The sequence below is a fragment of the Bombina bombina genome, chromosome 1, assembly GCF_027579735.1.
Source record: "Bombina bombina isolate aBomBom1 chromosome 1, aBomBom1.pri, whole genome shotgun sequence".
NCBI classification, from domain to species: Eukaryota; Metazoa; Chordata; class Amphibia; order Anura; family Bombinatoridae; genus Bombina; species Bombina bombina.
This window is the reverse complement of record NC_069499.1, coordinates 1,380,092,251-1,380,115,124: the sequence shown is the minus strand read 5'-3', so window position 1 is coordinate 1,380,115,124 and position 22,874 is coordinate 1,380,092,251. Positions and strand designations below refer to the sequence as shown.

At 42.5% G+C, this 22,874-nt stretch overlaps 1 protein-coding gene across 3 annotated transcripts in view; it reads left to right on the top strand.

The window, feature by feature from the left end:
- SEMA4A (semaphorin 4A) overlaps positions 1–22,874 on the top strand; it is a 339,742-nt gene that overhangs the window by 213,118 nt on the left and 103,750 nt on the right. For all 3 annotated transcript variants that reach the window (XM_053704470.1, XM_053704471.1, XM_053704469.1), the window contains exons 7-9: positions 14,502–14,618; positions 14,889–15,028; positions 16,475–16,647. In XM_053704470.1, the coding sequence (XP_053560445.1) occupies positions 14,502–14,618; positions 14,889–15,028; positions 16,475–16,647 (430 nt within the window). The remainder of the gene's footprint in view (positions 1–14,501; positions 14,619–14,888; positions 15,029–16,474; positions 16,648–22,874) is intronic.

The following is a 22,874-nucleotide window of genomic DNA, read 5'->3' as shown; positions in this document are numbered from 1 at the left end:
CTTCAGTATTCTGGGGAATGGTACTTCACTAGAATTACACTGTAAGAAGTACATAAAGCTGTTTAATAACTAAGGCCTAGATTTGGAGTTCGGCGGTAGCCGTCAAAACCAGCGTTAGAGGCTCCTAACGCTGGTTTTGGCCGCCCGCTGGTATTTGGAGTCAGTGATTAAAGGGTCTAACGCTCACTTTTCAGCCGCAACTTTTCCATACCGCAGATCCCCCTACGCCATTTGCGTATCCTATCTTTTCAATGGGATCTTCCTAACGCCGGTATTTAGAGTCGTTTCTGAAGTGAGCGTTAGAGCTCTAACGACAAGATTCCAGCCGCCTGAAAATAGCAGGAGTTAAGAGCTTTCTGGCTAACGCCGGTTCATAAAGCTCTTAACTACTGTACCCTAAAGTACACTAACACCCATAAACTACCTATGTACCCCTAAACCGAGGTCCCCCCACATCGCCGCCACTCGATTTAAATTTTTAACCCCTAATCTGCCGACCGCCACCTACGTTATATTTATGTACCCCTAATCTGCTGCCCCTAACCCCGCCGACCCCTGTATTACATTTATTAACCCCTAACTTGCCCCCCACAACGTCGCCGCCAGCTACTTAAAATAATTAACCCCTAATCTTCCGACCGCAAATCGCCGCCACCTACGTTATCCCTATGTACCCCTAATCTGCTGCCCCTAACATCGCCGACCCCTATATTATATTTATTAACCCCTAATCTGCCCCCCTCAACGTCGCCGACACCTGCCTACACTTATTAACCCCTAATCTGCCGAGCGGACCTGAGCGCTACTATAATAAATGTATTAACCCCTAATCCGCCTCACTAACCCTATCATAAATAGTATTAACCCCTAATCTGCCCTCCCTAACATCGCCGACACCTAACTTCAATTATTAACCCCTAATCTGACGACCGGAGCTCACCGCTATTCTAATAAATGTATTAACCCCTAAAGCTAAGTCTAACCCTAACACTAACACCCCCCTAAGTTAAATATAATTTAAATCTAACGAAATAAATTAACTCTTATTAAATAAATTATTCCTATTTAAAGCTAAATACTTACCTGTAAAATAAATCCTAATATAGCTACAATATAAATTATAATTATATTATAGCTATTTTAGGATTAATATTTATTTTACAGGCAACTTTGTAATTATTTTAACCAGGTACAATAGCTATTAAATAGTTAAGAACTATTTAATAGCTAAAATAGTTAAAATAATTACAAAATTACCTGTAAAATAAATCCTAACCTAAGTTATAATTAAACCTAACACTACCCTATCAATAAAATAATTAAATAAACTACCTACAATTACCTACAATTAACCTAACACTACACTATCAATAAATTAATTAAACACAATTCCTACAAATAAATACAATTAAATAAACTAGCTAAAGTACAAAAAATAAAAAAGAACTAAGTTACAGAAAATAAAAAAATATTTACAAACATAAGAAAAATATTACAACAATTTTAAACTAATTACACCTACTCTAAGCCCCCTAATAAAATAACAAAGCCCCCCAAAATAAAAAATTCCCTACCCTATTCTAAATTAAAAAAGTTACAAGCTCTTTTACCTTACCAGCCCTGAACAGGGCCCTTTGCGGGGCATGCCCCAAGAAGTTCAGCTCTTTTGCCTGTAAAAAAAAACATACAATACCCCCCCCCCAACATTACAACCCACCACCCACATACCCCTAATCTAACCCAAACCCCCTTAAAGAAACCTAACACTAAGCCCCTGAAGATCTCCCTACCTTGTCTTCACCATACCAGGTTCACCGATCCGTCCTAGCTCCAACATCTTCATCCAACCCAAGCGGGGGTTGGCGATCCATAATCCGGTCCAGAAGAGGCTCCAAAGTCTTCCTCCTATCCGGCAAGAAGAGGACATCCGGACCGGCAAACATCTTCTCCAAGCGGCATCTTCGATCTTCTTCCATCCGGAGCGAAGCGGCAGGATCCTGAAGACATCCAGCGCGGAACATCCATCCGGACCGACGACTGAACGACGAATGACTGTTCCTTTAAGGGACGTCATCCAAGATGGCGTCCCTCGAATTCCGATTGGCTGAGAGGATTCTATCAGCCAATCGGAATTAAGGTAGGAATTTTCTGATTGGCTGATGGAATCAGCCAATCAGAATCAAGTTCAATCCGATTGGCTGATCCAATCAGCCAATCAGATTGAGCTCGCATTCTATTGGCTGTTCCGATCAGCCAATAGAATGCGAGCTCAATCTGATTGGCTGATTGGATTGGCCAATCGGATTGAACTAGATTCTGATTGGCTGATTCCATCAGCCAATCAGAAAATTCCTACCTTAATTCCGATTGGCTGATAGAATCCTATCAGCCAATCGGAATTCGAGGGACGCCATCTTGGATGACGTCCCTTAAAGGAACAGTCATTCGTCGTTCAGTCGTTGGTCCCGATGGATGTTCCGCGCTGGATGTCTTCAGGATCCTGCCGCTTCGCTCCGGATGGAAGAAGATCGAAGATGCCGCTTGGAGAAGATGTTTGCCGGTCCGGATGTCCTCTTCTTGCCGGATAGGAGGAAGACTTTGGAGCCTCTTCTGGACCGGATTATGGATCGCCAACCCCCGCTTGGGTTGGATGAAGATGTTGGAGCCAGGACTGATCGGTGATACCTGGATGGTGAAGACAAGGTAGGAAGATCTTCAGGGGCTTAGTGTTAGGTTTATTTAAGGGGGGTTTGGGTTAGATTAGGGGTATGTGGGTGGTGGGTTGTAATGTTGGGGGGGGGGGTATTGTATGTTTTTTTTTACAGGCAAAAGAGCTGAACTTCTTGGGGCATGCCCCGCAAAGGGCCCTGTTCAGGGCTGGTAAGGTAAAAGAGCTTGTAACTTTTTTAATTTAGAATAGGGTAGGGAATTTTTTATTTTGGGGGGCTTTGTTATTTTATTAGGGGGCTTAGAGTAGGTGTAATTAGTTTAAAATTGTTGTAATATTTTTCTTATGTTTGTAAATATTTTTTTATTTTCTGTAACTTAGTTCTTTTTTATTTTTTGTACTTTAGCTAGTTTATTTAATTGTATTTATTTGTAGGAATTGTGTTTAATTAATTTATTGATAGTGTAGTGTTAGGTTAATTGTAGGTAATTGTAGGTAGTTTATTTAATTATTTTATTGATAGGGTAGTGTTAGGTTTAATTATAACTTAGGTTAGGATTTATTTTACAGGTAAATTTGTTATTATTTTAACTAGGTAACTATTAAATAGTTCTTAACTATTTAATAGCTATTGTACCTGGTTAAAATAATTACAAAGTTGCCTGTAAAATAAATATTAATCCTAAAATAGCTATAATATAATTTATATTGTAGCTATATTAGGGTTTATTTTACAGGTAAGTATTTAGCTTTAAATAGAAATAAGTTATTTAATAAGAGTTAATTTATTTCGTTAGATAAATATTATATTTAACTTAGGGGGGTGTTAGTGTTAGGGTTAGACTTAGCTTTAGGGGTTAATCCATTTATTAGAATAGCGGTGAGCTCCGATCGGAAGATTAGGGGTTAATAATTGAAGTTAGGTGTCGGTGATGTTAGGGAGGGCAGATTAGGGGTTAATACTATTTATTATAGGGTTAGTGAGGCGGATTAGGGGTTAATAACTTTATTATAGTAGCGCTCATGTCCGCTCGGCAGATTAGGGTTTAATAAGTGTAGGCAGGTGTCGGCGACGTTGAGGGGGGCAGATTAGGGGTTAATAAATATAATATAGGGGTCGGCGATGTTAGGGCAGCAGATTAGGGGTACATAGGGATAACGTAGGTGGCGGCGGTTTACGGAGCGGCAGATTAGGGGTTTAAAAAAATATGCAGGGGTCAGCGATAGCGGGGGCGGCAGATTAGGGGTTAATAAGTGTAAGGCTAGGGGTGTTTAGACTCGGGGTACATGTTAGAGTGTTAGGTGCAGACGTAGGAAGTGTTTCCCCATAGGAAACAATGGGGCTGCGTTAGGAGCTGAACGCTGCTTTTTTGCAGGTGTTAGGTTTTTTTTCAGCTCAAACAGCCCCATTGTTTCCTATGGGGGAATCGTGCACGAGCACGTTTTTGAGGCCGGCCGCGTCCGTAAGCAACTCTGGTATCGAGAGTTGCATTTGCGGTAAAAATGCTCTACGCTCCTTTTTTGGAGCCTAACGCAGCATTTGTTTGAACTCTCGATACCAGAGTTAAATTTATGGTGCGGCCAGAAAAAAGCCCGCGGAGCGTTAACAGCCCATCTACCGCCAAACTCCAAATCTAGGCCTAAGATATTATGTTTAACGTTTTTGCTGGAATGTAAAATCGTTTTTGCTGAGGTACTGAGTGAATAAATGTTTGGGCACTATTTTTCCACTTGGCAGTTGCTTAATCTTTTTTCTGACAGTTTCTGTTCTCTCTCACTGCTGTGTGTGAGGGGGAGGGGCCGTTTTTTTGGCGCTTTTGCTACGCATCAGAAATTTCAGTCAGCAGCTCATTGTATTTCCTGCACGATCCGGTTCATCTCTACAGAACTCAGGGGTCTTCAAAACTTATTTTGAGGGAGGTAATTTCTCTCAGCAGAGCTGTGAGAATTATAGTTGACTGAGATAAAAAAACGTTTATTTTTTCCTGTTTTCAGAATTAGTTATCTTTGCTAATGGGATTAAACCTTTGCTAAAGTTGTGTTGTTTACAAGGATTGAGGCTATAACTGTTTCAATTTATTAATTTTCAACTGTCATAGATCTTCTGTGCTTCTTAAAGGCATAGTACGTTTTTAATAATATTCTAATAGAATTGTATTCCAAGTTGCAAGTTTATTTGCTAGTGTGTTAAACATGTCTGATTCAGAGGAAGATACCTGTGTCATTTGTTGCAATGCCAAAGTGGAGCCCAATAGAAATTTATGTACTAACTGTATTGATGCTACTTTAAATAAAAGTCAATCTGTACAAATTGAACAAATTTCACCAAACAACGAGGGGAGAGTTATGCCGACTAACTCGCCTCACGTGTCAGTACCTGCATCTCCCGCTCGGGAGGTGCGTGATATTGTAGCGCCGAGTACATCTGGGCGGCCATTACAAATCACATTACAGGATATGGCTACTGTTATGACTGAAGTTTTGGCTAAATTACCAGAACTAAGAGGTAAGCGTGATCACTCTGGGGTGAGAACAGAGTGCGCTGATAATATTAGGGCCATGTCAGACACTGCGTCACAGGTGGCAGAACATGAGGACGGAGAACTTCATTCTGTGGGTGACGGTTCTGATCCAAACAGACTGGATTCAGATATTTCAAATTTTAAATTTAAGCTGGAAAACCTCCGTGTATTACTAGGGGAGGTGTTAGCGGCTCTGAATGATTGTAACACAGTTGCAATACCAGAGAAAATGTGTAGGTTGGATAAATATTTTGCGGTACCGGCGAGTACTGAGGTTTTTCCTATACCTAAGAGACTTACTGAGATTGTTACTAAGGAGTGGGATAGACCCGGTGTGCCGTTCTCACCCCCTCCGATATTTAGAAAAATGTTTCCAATAGAGGCCACCACACGGGACTTATGGCAAACGGTCCCTAAGGTGGAGGGAGCAGTTTCTACTTTAGCTAAGCGTACCACTATCCCGGTGGAGGATAGCTGTGCTTTTTCAGATCCAATGGATAAAAAATTAGAGGGTTACCTTAAGAAAATGTTTGTTCAACAAGGTTTTATATTGCAACCCCTTGCATGCATTGCGCCGATCACGGCTGCAGCGGCATTCTGGATTGAGTCTCTGGAAGAGAACATTAGTTCAGCTACTCTGGACGACATTACGGACAGACTTAGAGTCCTTAAACTAGCTAATTCATTCATTTCGGAGGCCGTAGTACATTTAACTAAACTTACGGCGAAGAATTCAGGATTCGCCATTCAGGCACGCAGGGCGCTGTGGCTAAAATCCTGGTCAGCTGATGTTACTTCTAAATCTAAATTGCTTAATATACCTTTCAAAGGGCAGACCTTATTCGGGCCCGGGTTGAAGGAGATTATCGCTGACATTACAGGAGGTAAAGGCCATGCCCTGCCTCAGGACAAAGCCAAAGTTAAGGCTAGACAGTCTAATTTTCGTTCCTTTCGTAATTTCAAAGCAGGAGCAGCATCAACTTCCTCTGCACCAAAACAGGAGGGAGCTGTTGCTCGCTACAGACAAGGCTGGAAACCTAACCAGTCCTGGAACAAGGGCAAGCAGGCCAGGAAACCTGCTGCTGTCCCTAAAACAGCATGAATTGAGGGCCCCCGATCCGGGATCGGATCTAGTGGGGGGCAGACTTTCTCTCTTCGCCCAGGCATGGGCAAGAGATGTCCAGGATCCCTGGGCGCTAGAGATAATATCTCAGGGATACCTTCTGGACTTCAAATACTCTCCTCCAAGAGAGAGATTTCACCTGTCAAGGCTGTCAACAATCCAGACAAAGAAAGAGGCGTTTCTACGCTGCGTACAAGAGCTCTTGTTAATGGGAGTAATCCATCCAGTTCCACGGTCGGAACAGGGACAGGGGTTTTACTCAAATCTGTTTGTGGTTCCCAAAAAAGAGGGAACTTTCAGACCAATCCTGGACTTAAAGATCCTAAACAAATTCCTAAGAGTTCCATCGTTCAAGATGGAGACTATTCGGACAATTTTACCTATGATCCAAGAGGGTCAGTACATGACCACTGTGGATTTAAAAGATGCTTACCTTCACATACCGATTCACAAAGATCATTACCGGTACCTAAGGTTTGCCTTCCTAGACAGGCATTACCAGTTTGTGGCTCTTCCATTCGGATTGGCTACAGCTCCAAGAATCTTCACAAAGGTTCTGGGTGCCTCTTCTGGCGGTACTAAGACCGCGGGGAATCTCGGTAGCTCCATACCTAGACGACATTCTGATACAAGCTTCAAGCTTTCAAACTGCCAAGTTTCATACAGAGTTAGTACTCGGCATTTCTAAGGTCACATGGATGGAAGGTGAACGAAAAGAAAAGTTCACTCGTTCCACTCACAAGAGTTCCCTTCCTGGGGACTCTTATAGATTCTGTAGAAATGAAGATTTACCTGACAGAGGACAGGCTAACAAGACTTCAAAGTGCTTGCCGCACCCTTCATTCCATTCAACACCCGTCAGTGGCTCAATGCATGGAGGTAATCGGCTTAATGGTAGCGGCAATGGACATAGTACCTTTTGCACGCTTACACCTCAGACCACTGCAACTGTGCATGCTAAGTCAGTGGAATGGGGATTACTCAGACTTGTCCCCTTCTCTGAATCTGGATCAAGAGACCAGAAATTCTCTTCTATGGTGGCTTTCTCGGCCACATCTGTCCAGGGGGATGCCATTCAGCAGACCAGACTGGACAATTGTAACAACAGACGCCAGCCTTCTAGGTTGGGGTGCCGTCTGGAATTCTCTGAAGGCTCAGGGACAATGGAGTCAGGAGGAGAGTCTCCTGCCAATAAACATTCTGGAATTGATAGCAGTTCTCAATGCACTCCTGGCTTGGCCCCAGTTGACAACTCGGGGGTTCATCAGGTTTCAGTCGGACAACATCACGACCGTAGCTTACATCAACCATCAGGGAGGGACAAGAAGCTCCCTAGCTATGATGGAAGTATCAAAGATAATTCGCTGGGCAGAGTCTCACTCTTGCCACCTGTCAGCAATCCACATCCCGGGAGTGGAGAACTGGGAGGCGGATTTCTTAAGTCGTCAGACTTTTCATCCGGGGGAGTGGGAACTTTCATCCGGAGGTCTTTGCCCAAATACTTCGACGTTGGGGCAAACCAGAGATAGATCTCATGGCGTCTCGACAGAACGCCAAGCTTCCTCGTTACGGGTCCAGATCCAGGGATCCAGGAGCAGTCCTGATAGATGCCCTGACAGCACCTTGGGACTTCAGGATGGCTTACGTGTTTCCACCCTTCCCGATGCTTCCTCGATTGATTGCCAGAATCAAACAGGAGAGAGCATCAGTGATTCTAATAGCACCTGCATGGCCACGCAGGACTTGGTATGCAGACCTGGTGGACATGTCATCCTGTCCACCTTGGTCTCTACCTCTGAAACAGGACCTTCTGATACAGGGTCCTTTCAAACATCAAAATCTAACTTCTCTGAAGCTGACTGCTTGGAAATTGAACGCTTGATTTTATCAAGACGTGGATTTTCTGAGTCAGTTATTGATACCTTAATACAGGCTAGGAAGCCTGTTACCAGAAAGATTTACCATAAGATATGGCGTAAATACCTATATTGATGTGAATCCAAAGGTTACTCTTGGAGTAAGGTTAGGATTCCTAGGATATTGTCTTTTCTACAAGAAGGTTTAGAAAAGGGTTTATCTGCTAGTTCATTAAAGGGACAGATCTCAGCTCTGTCCATTCTGTTACACAAACTTCTGTCAGAAAATCCTGACGTCCAGGCTTTTTGTCAGGCTTTGGCCAGGATTAAGCCTGTGTTTAAAACTGTTGCTCCACCATGGAGTTTAAACCTTGTTCTTAATGTTTTACAGGGCGTTCCGTTTGAACCCCTTCATTCCATTGATATAAAGTTGTTATCTTGGAAAGTTCTATTTTTAATGGCTATTTCCTCGGCTCGAAGAGTCTCTGAATTATCAGCCTTACATTGTGATTCTCCTTATTTGATTTTTCATTCGGATAAGGTAGTTCTGCGTACTAAACCTGGGTTCTTACCTAAGGTAGTTACTAACAGGAATATCAATCAAGAGATTGTTGTTCCTTCTCTGTGCCCAAATCCTTCTTCGAAGAAGGAACGTCTACTGCACAACCTGGATGTAGTCCGTGCGCTAAAATTTTACTTACAGGCAACTAAGGAATTTCGACAAACGTCTTCTTTGTTTGTCGTTTACTCTGGTCAGAGGAGAGGTCAAAAAGCTTCTGCTACCTCTCTTTCTTTTTGGCTTCGTAGCATAATTCGTTTAGCCTATGAGACTGCTGGACAGCAGCCTCCTGAAAGAATTACAGCTCATTCTACTAGAGCTGTGGCTTCCACTTGGGCCTTCAAGAATGAGGCCTCTGTTGAACAGATTTGCAAGGCTGCAACTTGGTCTTCGCTTCATACTTTTTCCAAATTTTCCAAATTTGACACTTTTGCTTCATCGGAGGCTATTTTTGGGAGAAAGGTTCTTCAGGCAGTGGTTCCTTCTGTATAAAGAGCCTGCCTATCCCTCCCGTCATCCGTGTACTTTTGCTTTGGTATTGGTATCCCAGAAGTAATGATGACCCGTGGACTGATCACACTTAACAGAAGAAAACATAATTTATGCTTACCTGATAAATTCCTTTCTTCTGTAGTGTGATCAGTCCACGGCCCGCCCTGTTTTTAGGCAGGTAAATATTTTTTAATTTATACTCCAGTCACCACTTCACCCTTGGCTTCTCCTTTCTCGTTGGTCCTTGGTCGAATGACTGGGAGTGACGTAGAGGGGAGGAGCTATATGCAGCTCTGCTGGGTGAATCCTCTTGCACTTCCTGTTGGGGAGGAGTAATATCCCAGAAGTAATGATGACCCGTGGACTGATCACACTACAGAAGAAAGGAATTTATCAGGTAAGCATAAATTATGTTTTCTCTGGACAACCGGTCGAGAGAATCGCTCTCCTGTTGGCTCTGTCCAGATCACCTGTCCCAAGGAACATCCTTCTTGAGACCATTCTGGGAGATTGTGACTACAGACGCAATTTTATCAGGATGGGGAGCTCTTTGGGGTGCCAGGAACGCACAGGGCCTGTGGACTCGAGAGGAATCTTTCCTCCCGATCAACATTCTGGAACTTTGGGCAATCTTCAATGCTCTGAAGGCTTGGCCTCTCCTAGGTGCGTCCCAGTTTATCAGATTCCAATCAGACAACATAACCTCGGTGGCTTACATCAACCATCAGGGGGGAACGAGAAGCTCCCTAGCAATGAGGGAAGTATCTCTGATTCTGGATTAGGCAGAGGCCCACAACTGCTCGCTGTCAGCGCTTCACATTCCGGCTGTGGACAACTGGGAAGCGGATTTCCTCATCAGACAATCCGGGGAAATGGTCTCTCCATTACGAAGTGTTTGCGGAGATTTGCAACAAATGGGGGATGCCGTAGATAGATCTCATGGCGTCTCGGCTCAATTCCAAGCTACCCAGATATTCGTCGTGGTCCAGGGATCCTCAAGCAAAGCTAAAAGATGCATTAGCAGTGCCTTGGAGGTTCAATCTGATTTACATTTTCCTGCAGTTACCACTTCTTCCTTGTGTAGTGGCCCACATCAAGCAGGAACAGGTATCAGTGAAGGATGTGGTTCGCGGACCTGGTGGGGATGTCCTCATCTCCTCCGTGGAAGTTACCTTGTCGCAGGGATCTGCTGGAACAGGGTCCTTTTGTTCATCAAAATCTAGATTCTCTGAGGCTGACTGCGTGGAGATTAAACGCTTAGTCCTAGCCAAGAGAGGTTTCTCTGAGAGGGTTATTGATACTCTCATTCAGACCCCTCTGAGGATGTGTACAAGTGAAATGCAACCGCGTCAGGGACTTCGTGTTTATTTTATCTGGACTCTGTTAATTTCAGACTATTTACTAATTGATATTTTTATCTGTTGTTGTAACATTTGTTGTAACATTTGGGGCATATTGTGGGAAGGATGGGGAAGGGATATATAGCATATTTCGTGTAAAAAAAAAATTCTCGTAATAGGGTTTTTTCCTTGATTTCAATGTTGTAATATGCTCTAAGCATACTCCCAGCCAGTTACCTCTTTCTACAATATAGATAACAAGGTCAGCTGGGAGTAAATACAATGTTTGCCTTTTCCAGCAAAATCTGGGATCACTTCGCTTTGTTTTGTCTCATTCAGGCTCGTAAGCCTATTACTCGTTGCATCTATCATAAGGTGTGGAGAGCTTACTTATTCTGGTGTGAAGAATGTGGTTTAGCCTGGTATAAGTTTAAGGCTGCCAGGATACTTTCTTTTCTCCAGGAGGGTCTGGAGAAGGGCCTTTCTGCCAGTTCCCTGAGGGGACAGAATTTGGCTCTATCTGCTTTGCTGCACAAGAGGCTCGCAGAGCTCCCTGACGTGCAATCTTTCCTTAAGGCTCTGATCAGGATCAGACCTGTGTTTAGATCTAATGCTCCACCTTGGAGTTTGAATTTTGTTCTTAAAGTGAATGTCAATTTTGATGCTAAAGTGCCCGGTTTTTAAAAATTTGATTAAAAACAGGGACACTTTAATTCATCAAAATTTACTTTTCACTCCTGTTGAGAAAAAAAACTTACCTTTTAATCTTCACAGCAGCTCCAGCTTCCTCCGATCGTTGCAAGCCATTTCTGATGTCAGAAATGATGGATAAGTCATCCTCCATTCCTCATTTTAGACCCAGGAAGAGGCTTTGCGACGGGCGGAGGAAGCTGGAGCTGCTGTGAAGATTAAAAGGTAAGTTTTTTTTTCTCAACAGGAGTGAAATGTAAATTTTGAAATGTAAATTTTGATGAATTAAAGTGCCCCTGTAAACCGCTCACTTTAGCATCAAAATTGACATTCACTTTAAGGTTTTGCAACGGGCTCCGTTTGAGCCTATGCATTCGGTTGACATCAAATTGTTGTCCTGGAAGGTTCTTTTTCTGTTGGCTTTTGCGTCAGCACGCAGAGTTTCTGAAATTACTGCCTTGCAATGTGAGCCTCCTTATCTGGTGTTCAACACCGATAAGGCTGTCCTACGTACCTTGTGTCTGACCACAACATCAATCAGGAGATTCTCGTTCCTTCCTTGTGTCCTAATCCTTCTTCTTCGAAGGAACGTTTACTTCATAATCTGGATGTGGTTCAAGCTTTGAAGTTTTATCTTCAAGCTACTAAGGATTTTAGACAAACTTCTTCCTTGTTTGTTATCTACTCTGGGAAGCGTAAGGGTCAGAAGGCTTCTTAGACTTCCTTATCTTTTTGGTTGAGGAGTGTTACGCTTATTTTATGAGTCAGCCGGGCTTAGACCTCCTCAAAGGATTATGGCTCATTCCACTTGAGCGGTGGCTTCCTCTTGGGCCTTTAAGAACAAAGCCTCTATGGATCAGATTTGTAAGCAGGCTACCTGGTCCTCCTTACATACTTTTTCAAAATTTTACAAGTTTGACGTTTTTGCTTCGACCAAATCAGCTTTTTGGAGAAAGGTTTTGCAGGCTCTGGTTCCCTTAGATTAGGGTCCGTCTCTCTTTTACCCCTCCCGTTATCATTCAGTGTCCTCTAGAGCATGGGTATAGTTTTCCCAACAGTAAGGAATGATGCCATATTAAGAAGGAAAACATAAATTATGCTTACCTGATAATTTAATTTCCTTCTGTATGAGGAGAGTCCACGGCTCCCGCACGTATACTTTGATGGGCGGACCAAAATTAGGTTTTCTCTTCTGGCACAATTTATACCCCGATATTTCTCCTGCTGTTCCTTGTTCCCTTGGCAGAATCACTGGGATATGAGGGAAGTAGGGGGAGTATTTAAACCTTTGGCTGGGGTGTATTTGCCTCCTCCTGGTGGCCAGGTTCAGTATTTCCCAACAGTAAGGATGATGCCGTGGACTCTTCTTATACAGAAGGAAATTAAATTATCAGGTAAGCATAATTTATGTTTTTTTCCTTAAAGTAAAAGTCAATCCTAGTGTTTTTAAGATGCTAGGATTGACTATTGAAACAGATAAAGGGGACTTTGATTCATGAAGTATAAGATACTTCATGTACAGAGCTCCTTTATTTGTTTCAATCGATTGCCGATCTGAGCTGCTAAGGAAACCCACGGCAGATCGCTGTTTTGCTTGAGAGGTGACGTTTTCACCTCTTAGCCAATAGCCGTGCGGTAAATCTGGCTTGGCACCCTTGGGAGCCAGATTTACCAGACGGCTATTTGCTGAGAGGTGAAAACATCCCCTCTTGGCAAAACATTTTTTGGCTGTGGGATTCGTTAGCAGCTCAGAAAGGCGATTGGTTGATACAAATAAAGGAGCTTTCTGCATGAATTATCCTATACTTCATGAATGAAATTCCCCTTTATTTGTTTCAATAGTCAATCCTAGCATTTCAAAAACACTAGGATTGACTTTCACTTTAAGGTGTTGCCAATGATTTGTTATACCAGCAGCAGAGTATAAAATGTATGATAAATTGCTCATTTAGGTTCATGTTTGTATATGAAATAGCTGGTTTCATTCTTTGAATCCAAACCCCACTAAAATGAGCTGAGCTTGCATGGAAATCCGAACCCCTATTGTATCTATTTCTATACACACAAATGTTTCCTTATCTCTGTCTGTATACCAAAGCCCAAACCTTTGGGCCTGATGATCAAAAACTCGCCGTCATGGAGAGAAAACTCACCAAATCTTTTGTAGGTTTTTTGAGCATTATTCTGCAATGTAAATGTCTCTCCACATCTAGAATAGAGAGATAAACAACTCTCAAGAACAAAATAGCCTTTTAAAAAGTCTTTGAGGGACCTAGCGGTACTGATGAGACGTATTAGATCATCTCGCCAGAGCAGAGAGGTTTAGATAATTAAGCCCTTATATATGCTCCTGCCATATAGCTCTCCAGACATGTGCACACTCCTGAGATTATGTCCCTGTTTTTGAACAAAAGATACCAAGAAAATGAAGATTATTATTACCTTTTTAAATAGAAGTAAATTAGAAAGTTGGTTAAAATTGCATGCTCTGTCTGAAACATGAAAGAAAAATGTTGGGTTTCATGTCCTTTTAAGTATTGGTATTTTAAGTATAGGTTCGGCTACCACAGGAAAATTAATTTATTTCAGATACCAAAATAAAGGTAAATGGGCTTATTTGTAAACAATTTAATACACTCCAGCAGGTAAAATGGATCACTGGGAACAAATTAAAGGGGAGGACATTTTACAGTACACTTTGGCCCCTATTTAGGAAAGTCTGGCGGACTTGATCCGACAGTGCGGATCAGGTCCGCCAGACCTCGCTGAATACGGCGAGCAATACGCTCGCCGTATTCAGCATTGCACCAGCAGCTCACAAGAGCTGCTGGTGCAACGCCGCCCCCTGCAGGCTCGCGGCCAATGGGCCACCAGCAGGTGGTGTCAATCAACCCGATCGTACTCGATTGGGTTGAATTGCGGCGATGTCTGTCCACCTGCTCAGAGCAGACGGACAGGGTTATGGAGCAGCAGTCTTTGTGACTGCTGCTTCATAACTGCTGTTTCTGGCGAGTCTGCAGGCTCGCCAGAAACACGGGGCATCAAGCTCCATACGGCGCTTGATAGATAGGCTCCTTTCTCTTTAATCACTTTTTGAAAATAAACAGCATGGACTGAAATAAACTTAACACACCACTTCCAGTTCCTTATAAGCTGACAATAATATAGAAACGGTGATGAGGTTTGAAACACAGCTTTATATTGTACATATATTATGTGCCAACGGTCAGACTGTCTCTTTATCTTTACAGATGGGGAGCTGTACACTGGGACTATGTATAACTTCCAAGGAAATGAACCCATTATTGTGCGCAATTTGGGCAGCCGACCCGGTCTGAAGACGGACGCATCCCTGGGCTGGCTGCATTGTTAGTAGCAATCTCACATTATCTGTTAACCACATTAAAAATCATGAGTTCTGTGCTCAACTATACATAACAAACTAGCATTAGTTTTTGATATTTGTTTTTCCTTTGTTAACATTTTGTTAATTGTGTTATTGTATTTGTTTTAATAAAGATGGAATAAAAAGAGATCCTCTTTTATGAAGGCAGTAAATTGATTGGTAGAATCGCATGACATCTAAAATGGTAGTAGTGGGTTATAATTAAACTAATTTTCTCTTCATTGGTTTCCAGCGGATGCTTCATTCGTGGGTTCTTACGACACTCAGGGTCCCCCTGCGGATAGAAAGGTCTATTTCTTCTTTGAGGAAACTGCAAGAGAGTCTGACTTCTTTGAGAAATTGAAAGTGTCTCGGGTTGCCCGTGTCTGCAAGGTATGTGAGTCAAAGTCCATCTCTAGGTGTAGTAGCACAATCCTATATTTTGAGCCTATGTAGGGCTAGCTTACAAGTGGAGCGCTATTTAGTGCACACACGCTAACACCGCCAGAAGTAATCTTTTCTTATCTCTCTATATTTACACAAATTCCTCCTAATTGTATACTGTGAGACCAATGCTTAGAAAAAAACAACAGAAAAACATAATTTATGTAAGAACTTACCTGATAAATTTGTTTCTTTCATATTGGCAAGAGTCCATGATCTAGTGACGTATGGGATATACAATCCTACCAGGAGGGGCAAAGTTTCCCAAGCCTCAAAATGCTTATAAATACACCTCTCATCACACCCACAACTCAGTTTAACGAATAGCCAAGTAGTGGGGTGATAAAATAAAGTAAAAAAGCATACAAAAAGAGGAACTGGAAATATAATTGTGCTGTTATAGAAAAATCATAACCACCATAGAAAGGGTGGGCCTCATGGACTCTTACCAATATGAAAGAAATGAATTTATCAGGTAAGTTCTTACATAAATTATGTTTTCTTTCATGTAATTGGCAAGAGTCCATGAGCTAGTGACGTATGGAATAGAAATACCCAAGATGTGGAAGTCCACAGAAGAGGGATAAAATAAAAACAGCTATTTCCGCAGAAAAAAAATTAATCCACACAAAAAAAAAAAGTCTTTTATCATAAATTTTGCATAAATAACATTAGCAGGCTTATCCCATTTTTATGGGAATGTCCTTGAGAAGAACAGCTGATAGTTTTAATTATGAAAACCAGCTATAAAAATAAACTTGAAGGTGCTAGTTCCCATATATTTAATACTCTGCAGTAGCTATAGCAAGTCATTTGGAACACATTAAGGGGAAAACAAATCTTAAAGTATCGTGCCCCTTTAAGCAATCACTTTGTTTAACCTCAGCATTTCAGTGCAGTAAGAAATCAGTGTCTTGTTTAATGAGCCTCATGGTTACTCATAGTTTAGTGTCGGCAGTGCTGTGTGCATTACAGTCATGTGCTAGAACAGATTCATCCATGCTTGTGTAACATTACTGGGCATCATCTGATGCATTTCACAACATGCTTGGCCTTCCCAACGCTCTGGTAATATCTGAACACAGAAAGAAAACATCTGTGAGGTTTGGAAACATTTGAGAATGTAGATAAGAAACTAAAGATATTTGGAAAACTTGGCAAGTGGAGAGGACATTGGGTTTGAAATTTGTGTACAGAAATGTAAATGTTTAAGAGACCGTTATAGTTTCCTTATGGTTGTACAGGCATTAAAAACTGATTTGTTACATTTTGTAAAGTTCTGAATACAGTAAATGGAAATATGTAAAGTTCATTTGTTGAGTAGCAGGTTTTACGCTATTTACTAAGTGTGTAGCACATTGTGTAGCTCAAAGCATATTTATTGGTTTTCCACAGAATGATATTGGAGGAGAGAAGGTCCTGCAGAAGAAATGGACCACATTCCTGAAAGCCCAGCTCCTCTGCTCCAACCCTGATTATTTCCCATTCAATGTCATGCACCACGTGGCTTTGCTGCACCCAGAAGACCCGACACACAGCATGTTCTATGGCGTGTTCAGCTCCCAGTGGTAACAGTGGCCCATTCTATAATTTGTATTACATTAGTGGCTGGCGTGTTTGTACAGTAATGAAGAAACTTATACTATCATTTCTAACATCACACAACGACGGTGAGGAGTTCCATTTCCTGTTGCCATAGCAACAATGACAAATAAACATGGATAAGTTATGCACTGAACAGCTTGCACATTACTTTTTATAAAGTTTTTAAAATTTGAAGCCAAAATTTAAATGCTTTTGAAATACATTTAGATAGCTGTAGCACCCCCCATACATTGCTGGGGGGCAAATCAACAGAGGTTCATCAATGCATCAAAATTTCTTAAAATAGATGTCAGTCTGTAATCTGTGATGCAAACACGCAAATGACATACTACATGGCACACACACACTATTCAGGCTACATTATTTGCACATGCACAGGTCACTCACACGCACATTCTTACACATGATGCACCTAGAACACTCACAGGTTACACACTATGCACACTTAGGGCCCAATTTATCAAAGGTCTTGCGGACCTGATCCGACACTGCGGATCAGGTCCGCAAGACCTCGCTAAATGCGGAGAGCAATACGCTCTCCGCATTTAACATTGCACCAGCAGCTCACAAGAGCTGCTGGTGCAACGCCGCCCCCTGCTGACTCGCGGCCAATCAGCCGCCAGCAGGGAGGTGTCAATCAACCCGATCGTATTCGATCGGGTTGATTTCCGGCGATGTCTGTCTGCCTGCTCAGAGCAGGCGGACAGGGTTATGGAGCAGCGGTCTTTAGACCGCTGCTTCATAACTTGTGTTTCTGGCGAATCTGAAGACTCGCCATAAACACGGCCCTTCAAGCTCCGTACTCACTCACTTCACTCTCACAGATCTCACAAATACACTTGACAAAATAACACGCTGCTCATGCTCACACAATGCTTATATGTACTGCACGCTTACAGATCACGCACACACATACATTTTATACAGTGCAGGTCACACACTGCACATATAATACTCACAAACACTATATGCTCACAGACTACACAGATGACAAACGCTCCCACTGAATACTGACAAATCACATACTACACACTCAGGGGTTCTGATTAGCACAGTTCTGATTTATTTAGACAACCCATATTGACAAACTTATGTTAACAAATACTATACAGCTGAGATAGATTTACCCTGTGACTGCACTGAGTTTTGTATTTGTCACTTCACCACCCTATATGGATGGCTGTCACATGTCTCATTTACCATCTATACTGCTGAAGCGTAGGACTAATGATGAAGGATCACTGGACCCAAGTGTTTCACTTACGGGCAGGGCATCCTTCTATGCAAAAGTTCACACTGATATGTAGGATACGGTAGACGCAGGCATTATAATGCTGTCTAAAAATACAGACCTTTATAATGTGATTACTTTTTACTAGGAAAATAGGAGTGTAAAAAAGCCCATATATACTTCCTGCCAGTAAAGATAGGCACATGAGTACTAGACCATTAGATGCCAAGAATTTATATAGGAGAGTCTAAATAGCACATATTATTTCACCCTAGCCATAACAGTAGAATCCATTGTTTAAATGCATAATCAATTTTTCAATAACATGATCCTGGTAAGAACCAATATTGGCTGCCAGTCTATCCCACACCACTAATAAGAGAGTATAGTAGCTTAGTAGCCTAGAACCTTGTGGTCAGAGGAAACATTCATTATTAAATTGTTAAACACAACACAGAATATGTTTATTCTATGAAAGTGGAATGGAGTTTGTTTTATTTTTTGTGTGTGTGAGGGGCAGAATTGCGTCCAGCTGATTTACCAGAAAGTCATTTCTCTTGTTAAGTGTATCCAGTCCACGGATCATCCATTACTTATGGGATATTAACTCCTCCCCAACAGGAAGTGCAAGAGGATTCACCCAGCAGAGCTGCTATATAGCTCCTCCCCTAACTGCCATTCCCAGTCATTCTCTTGCACCCAACGACTAGATAGGATGTGTGAGAGGACTATGGTGATTATATTTAGTTTTATACCTTCAATCAAAAGTTTGTTATTTTATAATAGCACCGGAGTGTGTTATTCCTTCTCTGGTAGAATTTGAAGAAGAATCTACCTGAGTTTTTACTATGATTTTAGCCGGCGTAGTTAAGATCATATTGCTGTTTCTCGGCCATCTGAGGAGAGGTAAACTTCAGATCAGGGGACAGCGGGCAGATTAATCTGCAAAGAGGTATGTAGCAGCTTATTATTTTCTGACAATGGAATTGATGAGAAAATTCTGCCATAGCCGATATAATGTAAACTCAGCCTTAAATGCAGTAGCAGCAACTGGTATCAGGCTGTCATGTATGTATATTTTACACTTCAGTATTCTGGGGAATGGCACTTCACTGGAATTATACTGTGTGCATAAGACTTTAGCCTAATTTGCAGGGACTGGCAACAGGCTCTTAATAACACTTAATTTATGTTAAACGTTTTTTGCTGGCATGTAAAATCGTTTCATTTTCTGAGGTACTGGGTGAATAAAATGTTTGGGCATTATTTTTTTCCACTTGGCAGTTGTTTTATTTAATTTATGACAGTTTACTGATCTCTCTCACTGTTGTGTGTGAGGGGGAGGTCAAAAAATTCAGTCAGAAGCTCATTGTATTTCCTGCATGATCCGGTTCATCTCTACAGAACTCAGGGGTCTTCAAAACTTGTTTTGAGGGAGGTAATCATTCACAGCAGAGCTGTGAGATTGTAGTTGACTGTGATAAAAAACGTTTATTTCTGTAACTTTTTTTTTTCTGCTATCAGGGTTAGTTATCCTTCGCTAATGGGAACAAGCCTTTGCTAAAATTGTGTTTTTTACAAAGATTTGATGCTATAACCTTTCAGTTTATTAACTTTCAACTGTCATAACTCTTTCTGTGCTTCTTATAGGCACATTACGTTTTCATATTATAGTAAATTACTTGAAAAGTATTTCCAAGTTGCTAGTTTATTTGCTAGTGTGTTAAACATGTCTGATTCTGAGGAAGACATCTGTGCTATATGTGCTAATGCCAAAGTGGAGCCCAATAGAAATTTATGTACTAACTGTATTGATGCTACTTTAAATAAAAGTCAATCTGTACAAATTGAACACATTTCACCAAACAACGAGGGGAGAGTTATGCCGACTAACTCGCCTCACGTGTCAGTACCTGCATCTCCCGCTCGGGGGGGTGCGTGATATTGTGGCGCCGAGTACATCTGGGCGGCCATTACAAATCACATTACAGGATATGGCTACTGTTATGACTGAAGTTTTGGCTAAATTACCAGAACTAAGAGGTAAGCGTGATCACTCTGGGGTGAGAACAGAGTGCGCTGATAATGTTAGGGCCATGTCAGATACTGCGTCACAACTTGCAGAACATGAGGACGGAGAGCTTCATTCTGCGGCTGACGGTTCTGATCCAAACAGATTGGATTCAGATATTTCAAATTTTAAATTTAAGCTGGAAAACCTCTGTGTATTACTAGGGGAGGTGTTAGCGGCTCTGAATGATTGTAACACAGTTGCAATACCAGAAAAAATGTGTAGGTTGGATAAATATTTTGCGGTACCGTCGAGTACTGACGTTTTTCCTATACCTAAGAGACATACTGAAATAGTTACTAAGGAGTGGGATAGACCCGGTGTGCCGTTCTCACCACCTCCAATATTTAGAAAGATGTTTCCAATAGACACCACCACACGGGACTTATGGCAAACGATCCCTAAGGTGGAGGGAGCTAAGCGTACCACTATCCCGGTGGAGGATAGCTGTGCCTTTTCAGATCCAATGGATAAAAAGTTAGAGGGTTACCTTAAGAAAATGTTTGTTCAACAAGGTTTTATATTGCAACCCCTTGCATGCATTGCGCCTGTCACGGCTGCAGCAGCATTTTGGTTTGAGTCTCTGGAAGGGACACTTGAATCAGCTCCATTAGATGAGATTACACACAGGCTTAAAGCTCTTAAGTTAGCTAACTCATTTATTTCAGATGCCGTAGTACATTTAACTAAGCTTACGGCTAAGAATTCCGGATTCGCCATTCAGGCGCGCAGAGCACTGTGGCTAAAATCCTGGTCAGCTGACGTTACTTCTAAGTCTAAATTTCTTAATATACCTTTCAAAGGGCAGACCTTATTCGGGCCCGGATTGAAAGAAATTATCGCTGACATTACAGGAGGTAAAGGCCATGCCCTGCCTCAAGACAGAGCCAAACCTAAGGCTAGACAATCTAATTTTCGTTCCTTTCGGAATTTCAAAGCAGGAGCAGCATCAACTTCCTCTGCTCCAAAACAAGAAGGATCTGTTGCTCGCTACAGACAAGGCTGGAGACCTAACCAGTCCTGGAACAAGGGCAAGCAGGCCAGGAAACCTGCTGGTGCCCCCTAAAACAGCATGAATTGAGGGCCCCCGATCCGGGAACGGATCTAGTGGGGGGCAGACTTTCTCTCTTCGCCCAGGCTTGGGCAAGAGATGTCCAGGATCCCTGGGCGCTAGAGATAATATCTCAGGGATACCTTCTGGACTTCAAATACTCTCCCCCAAGAGAGAGATTTCATCTGTCAAGGTTGTCAACAAACCAAATAAAGAAAGAGGCGTTTCTACGCTGCGTACAAGAGCTTTTATTAATGGGAGTAATCCATCCAGTTCCACGGTCGGAACAGGGACAAGGGTTTTACTCAAATCTGTTTGTGGTTCCCAAAAAAGAGGGAACTTTCAGGCCAATCCTGGATTTAAAGATCCTAAACAAATTCCTAAGAGTTTCCATCGTTCAAAATGGAGACTATTCGGACAATTTTACCCATGATCCAAAAGGGTCAGTACATGACCACAGTGGATTTAAAGGATGCTTACCTTCACATACCGATTCACAAAGATCATTACCGGTATCTAAGGTTTGCCTTTCTAGACAGGCATTACCAGTTTGTAGCTCTTCCATTCGGATTGGCTACGGCTCCGAGAATCTTCACAAAGGTTCTGGGTGCTCTTCTGGCGGTACTAAGACCGCGAGGAATTGCGGTAGCTCCGTACCTAGACGACATTCTGATACAAGCTTCAAGCTTTCAAACTGCCAAGTCTCATACAGAGTTAGTACTGGCATTTCTAAGGTCGCATGGATGGAAGGTGAACGAAAAGAAGAGTTCTCTCTTTCCACTCACAAGAGTTCCCTTCTTGGGGACTCTTATAGATTCTGTAGAAATGAAGATTTACCTGACAGAAGACAGGTTAACAAAGCTTCAAAATGCATGCCGTGTCCTTCATTCCATTCAACACCCGTCAGTAGCTCAATGCATGGAGGTGATCGGCTTAATGGTAGCAGCAATGGACATAGTACCCTTTGCACGCCTACATCTCAGACCGCTGCAATTGTGCATGCTAAGTCAGTGGAATGGGGATTACTCAGACTTGTCCCCTACTCTGAATCTGGATCAAGAGACCAGAAATTCTCTTCTATGGTGGCTTTCTCGGCCACATCTGTCCAGGGGGATGCCATTCAGCAGGCCGGACTGGACAATTGTAACAACAGACGCCAGCCTACTAGGTTGGGGCGCTGTCTGGAATTCTCTGAAGGCTCAGGGACAATGGAATCAGGAGGAGAGTCTCCTACCAATAAACATTCTGGAATTGAGAGCAGTTCTCAATGCCCTTCTGGCTTGGCCCCAGTTAACAACTCGGGGGTTCATCAGGTTTCAGTCGGACAACATCACGACTGTAGCTTACATCAACCATCAGGGAGGGACAAGAAGCACCCTAGCAATGATGGAAGTATCAAAGATAATTCGCTGGGCAGAGTCTCACTCTTGCCACTTGTCAGCAATCCACATCCCGGGAGTGGAGAACTGGGAGGCGGATTTCTTAAGTCGTCAGACTTTTCATCCGGGGGAGTGGGAACTTCATCCGGAGGTCTTTGCCCAAATACTTCGACGTTGGGGCAAACCAGAGATAGATCTCATGGCGTCTCGACAGAACGCCAAGCTTCCTCGTTACGGGTCCAGATCCAGGGATCCGGGAGCGGTTCTGATAGATGCTTTGACAGCACCTTGGACCTTCGGGATGGCTTATGTGTTTCCACCCTTCCCGATGCTTCCTCGATTGATTGCCAGAATCAAACAGGAGAGAGCATCAGTGATTCTAATAGCGCCTGCATGGCCACTCAGGACTTGGTATGCAGATCTAGTGGACATGTCATCCTGTCCACCTTGGTCGCTAC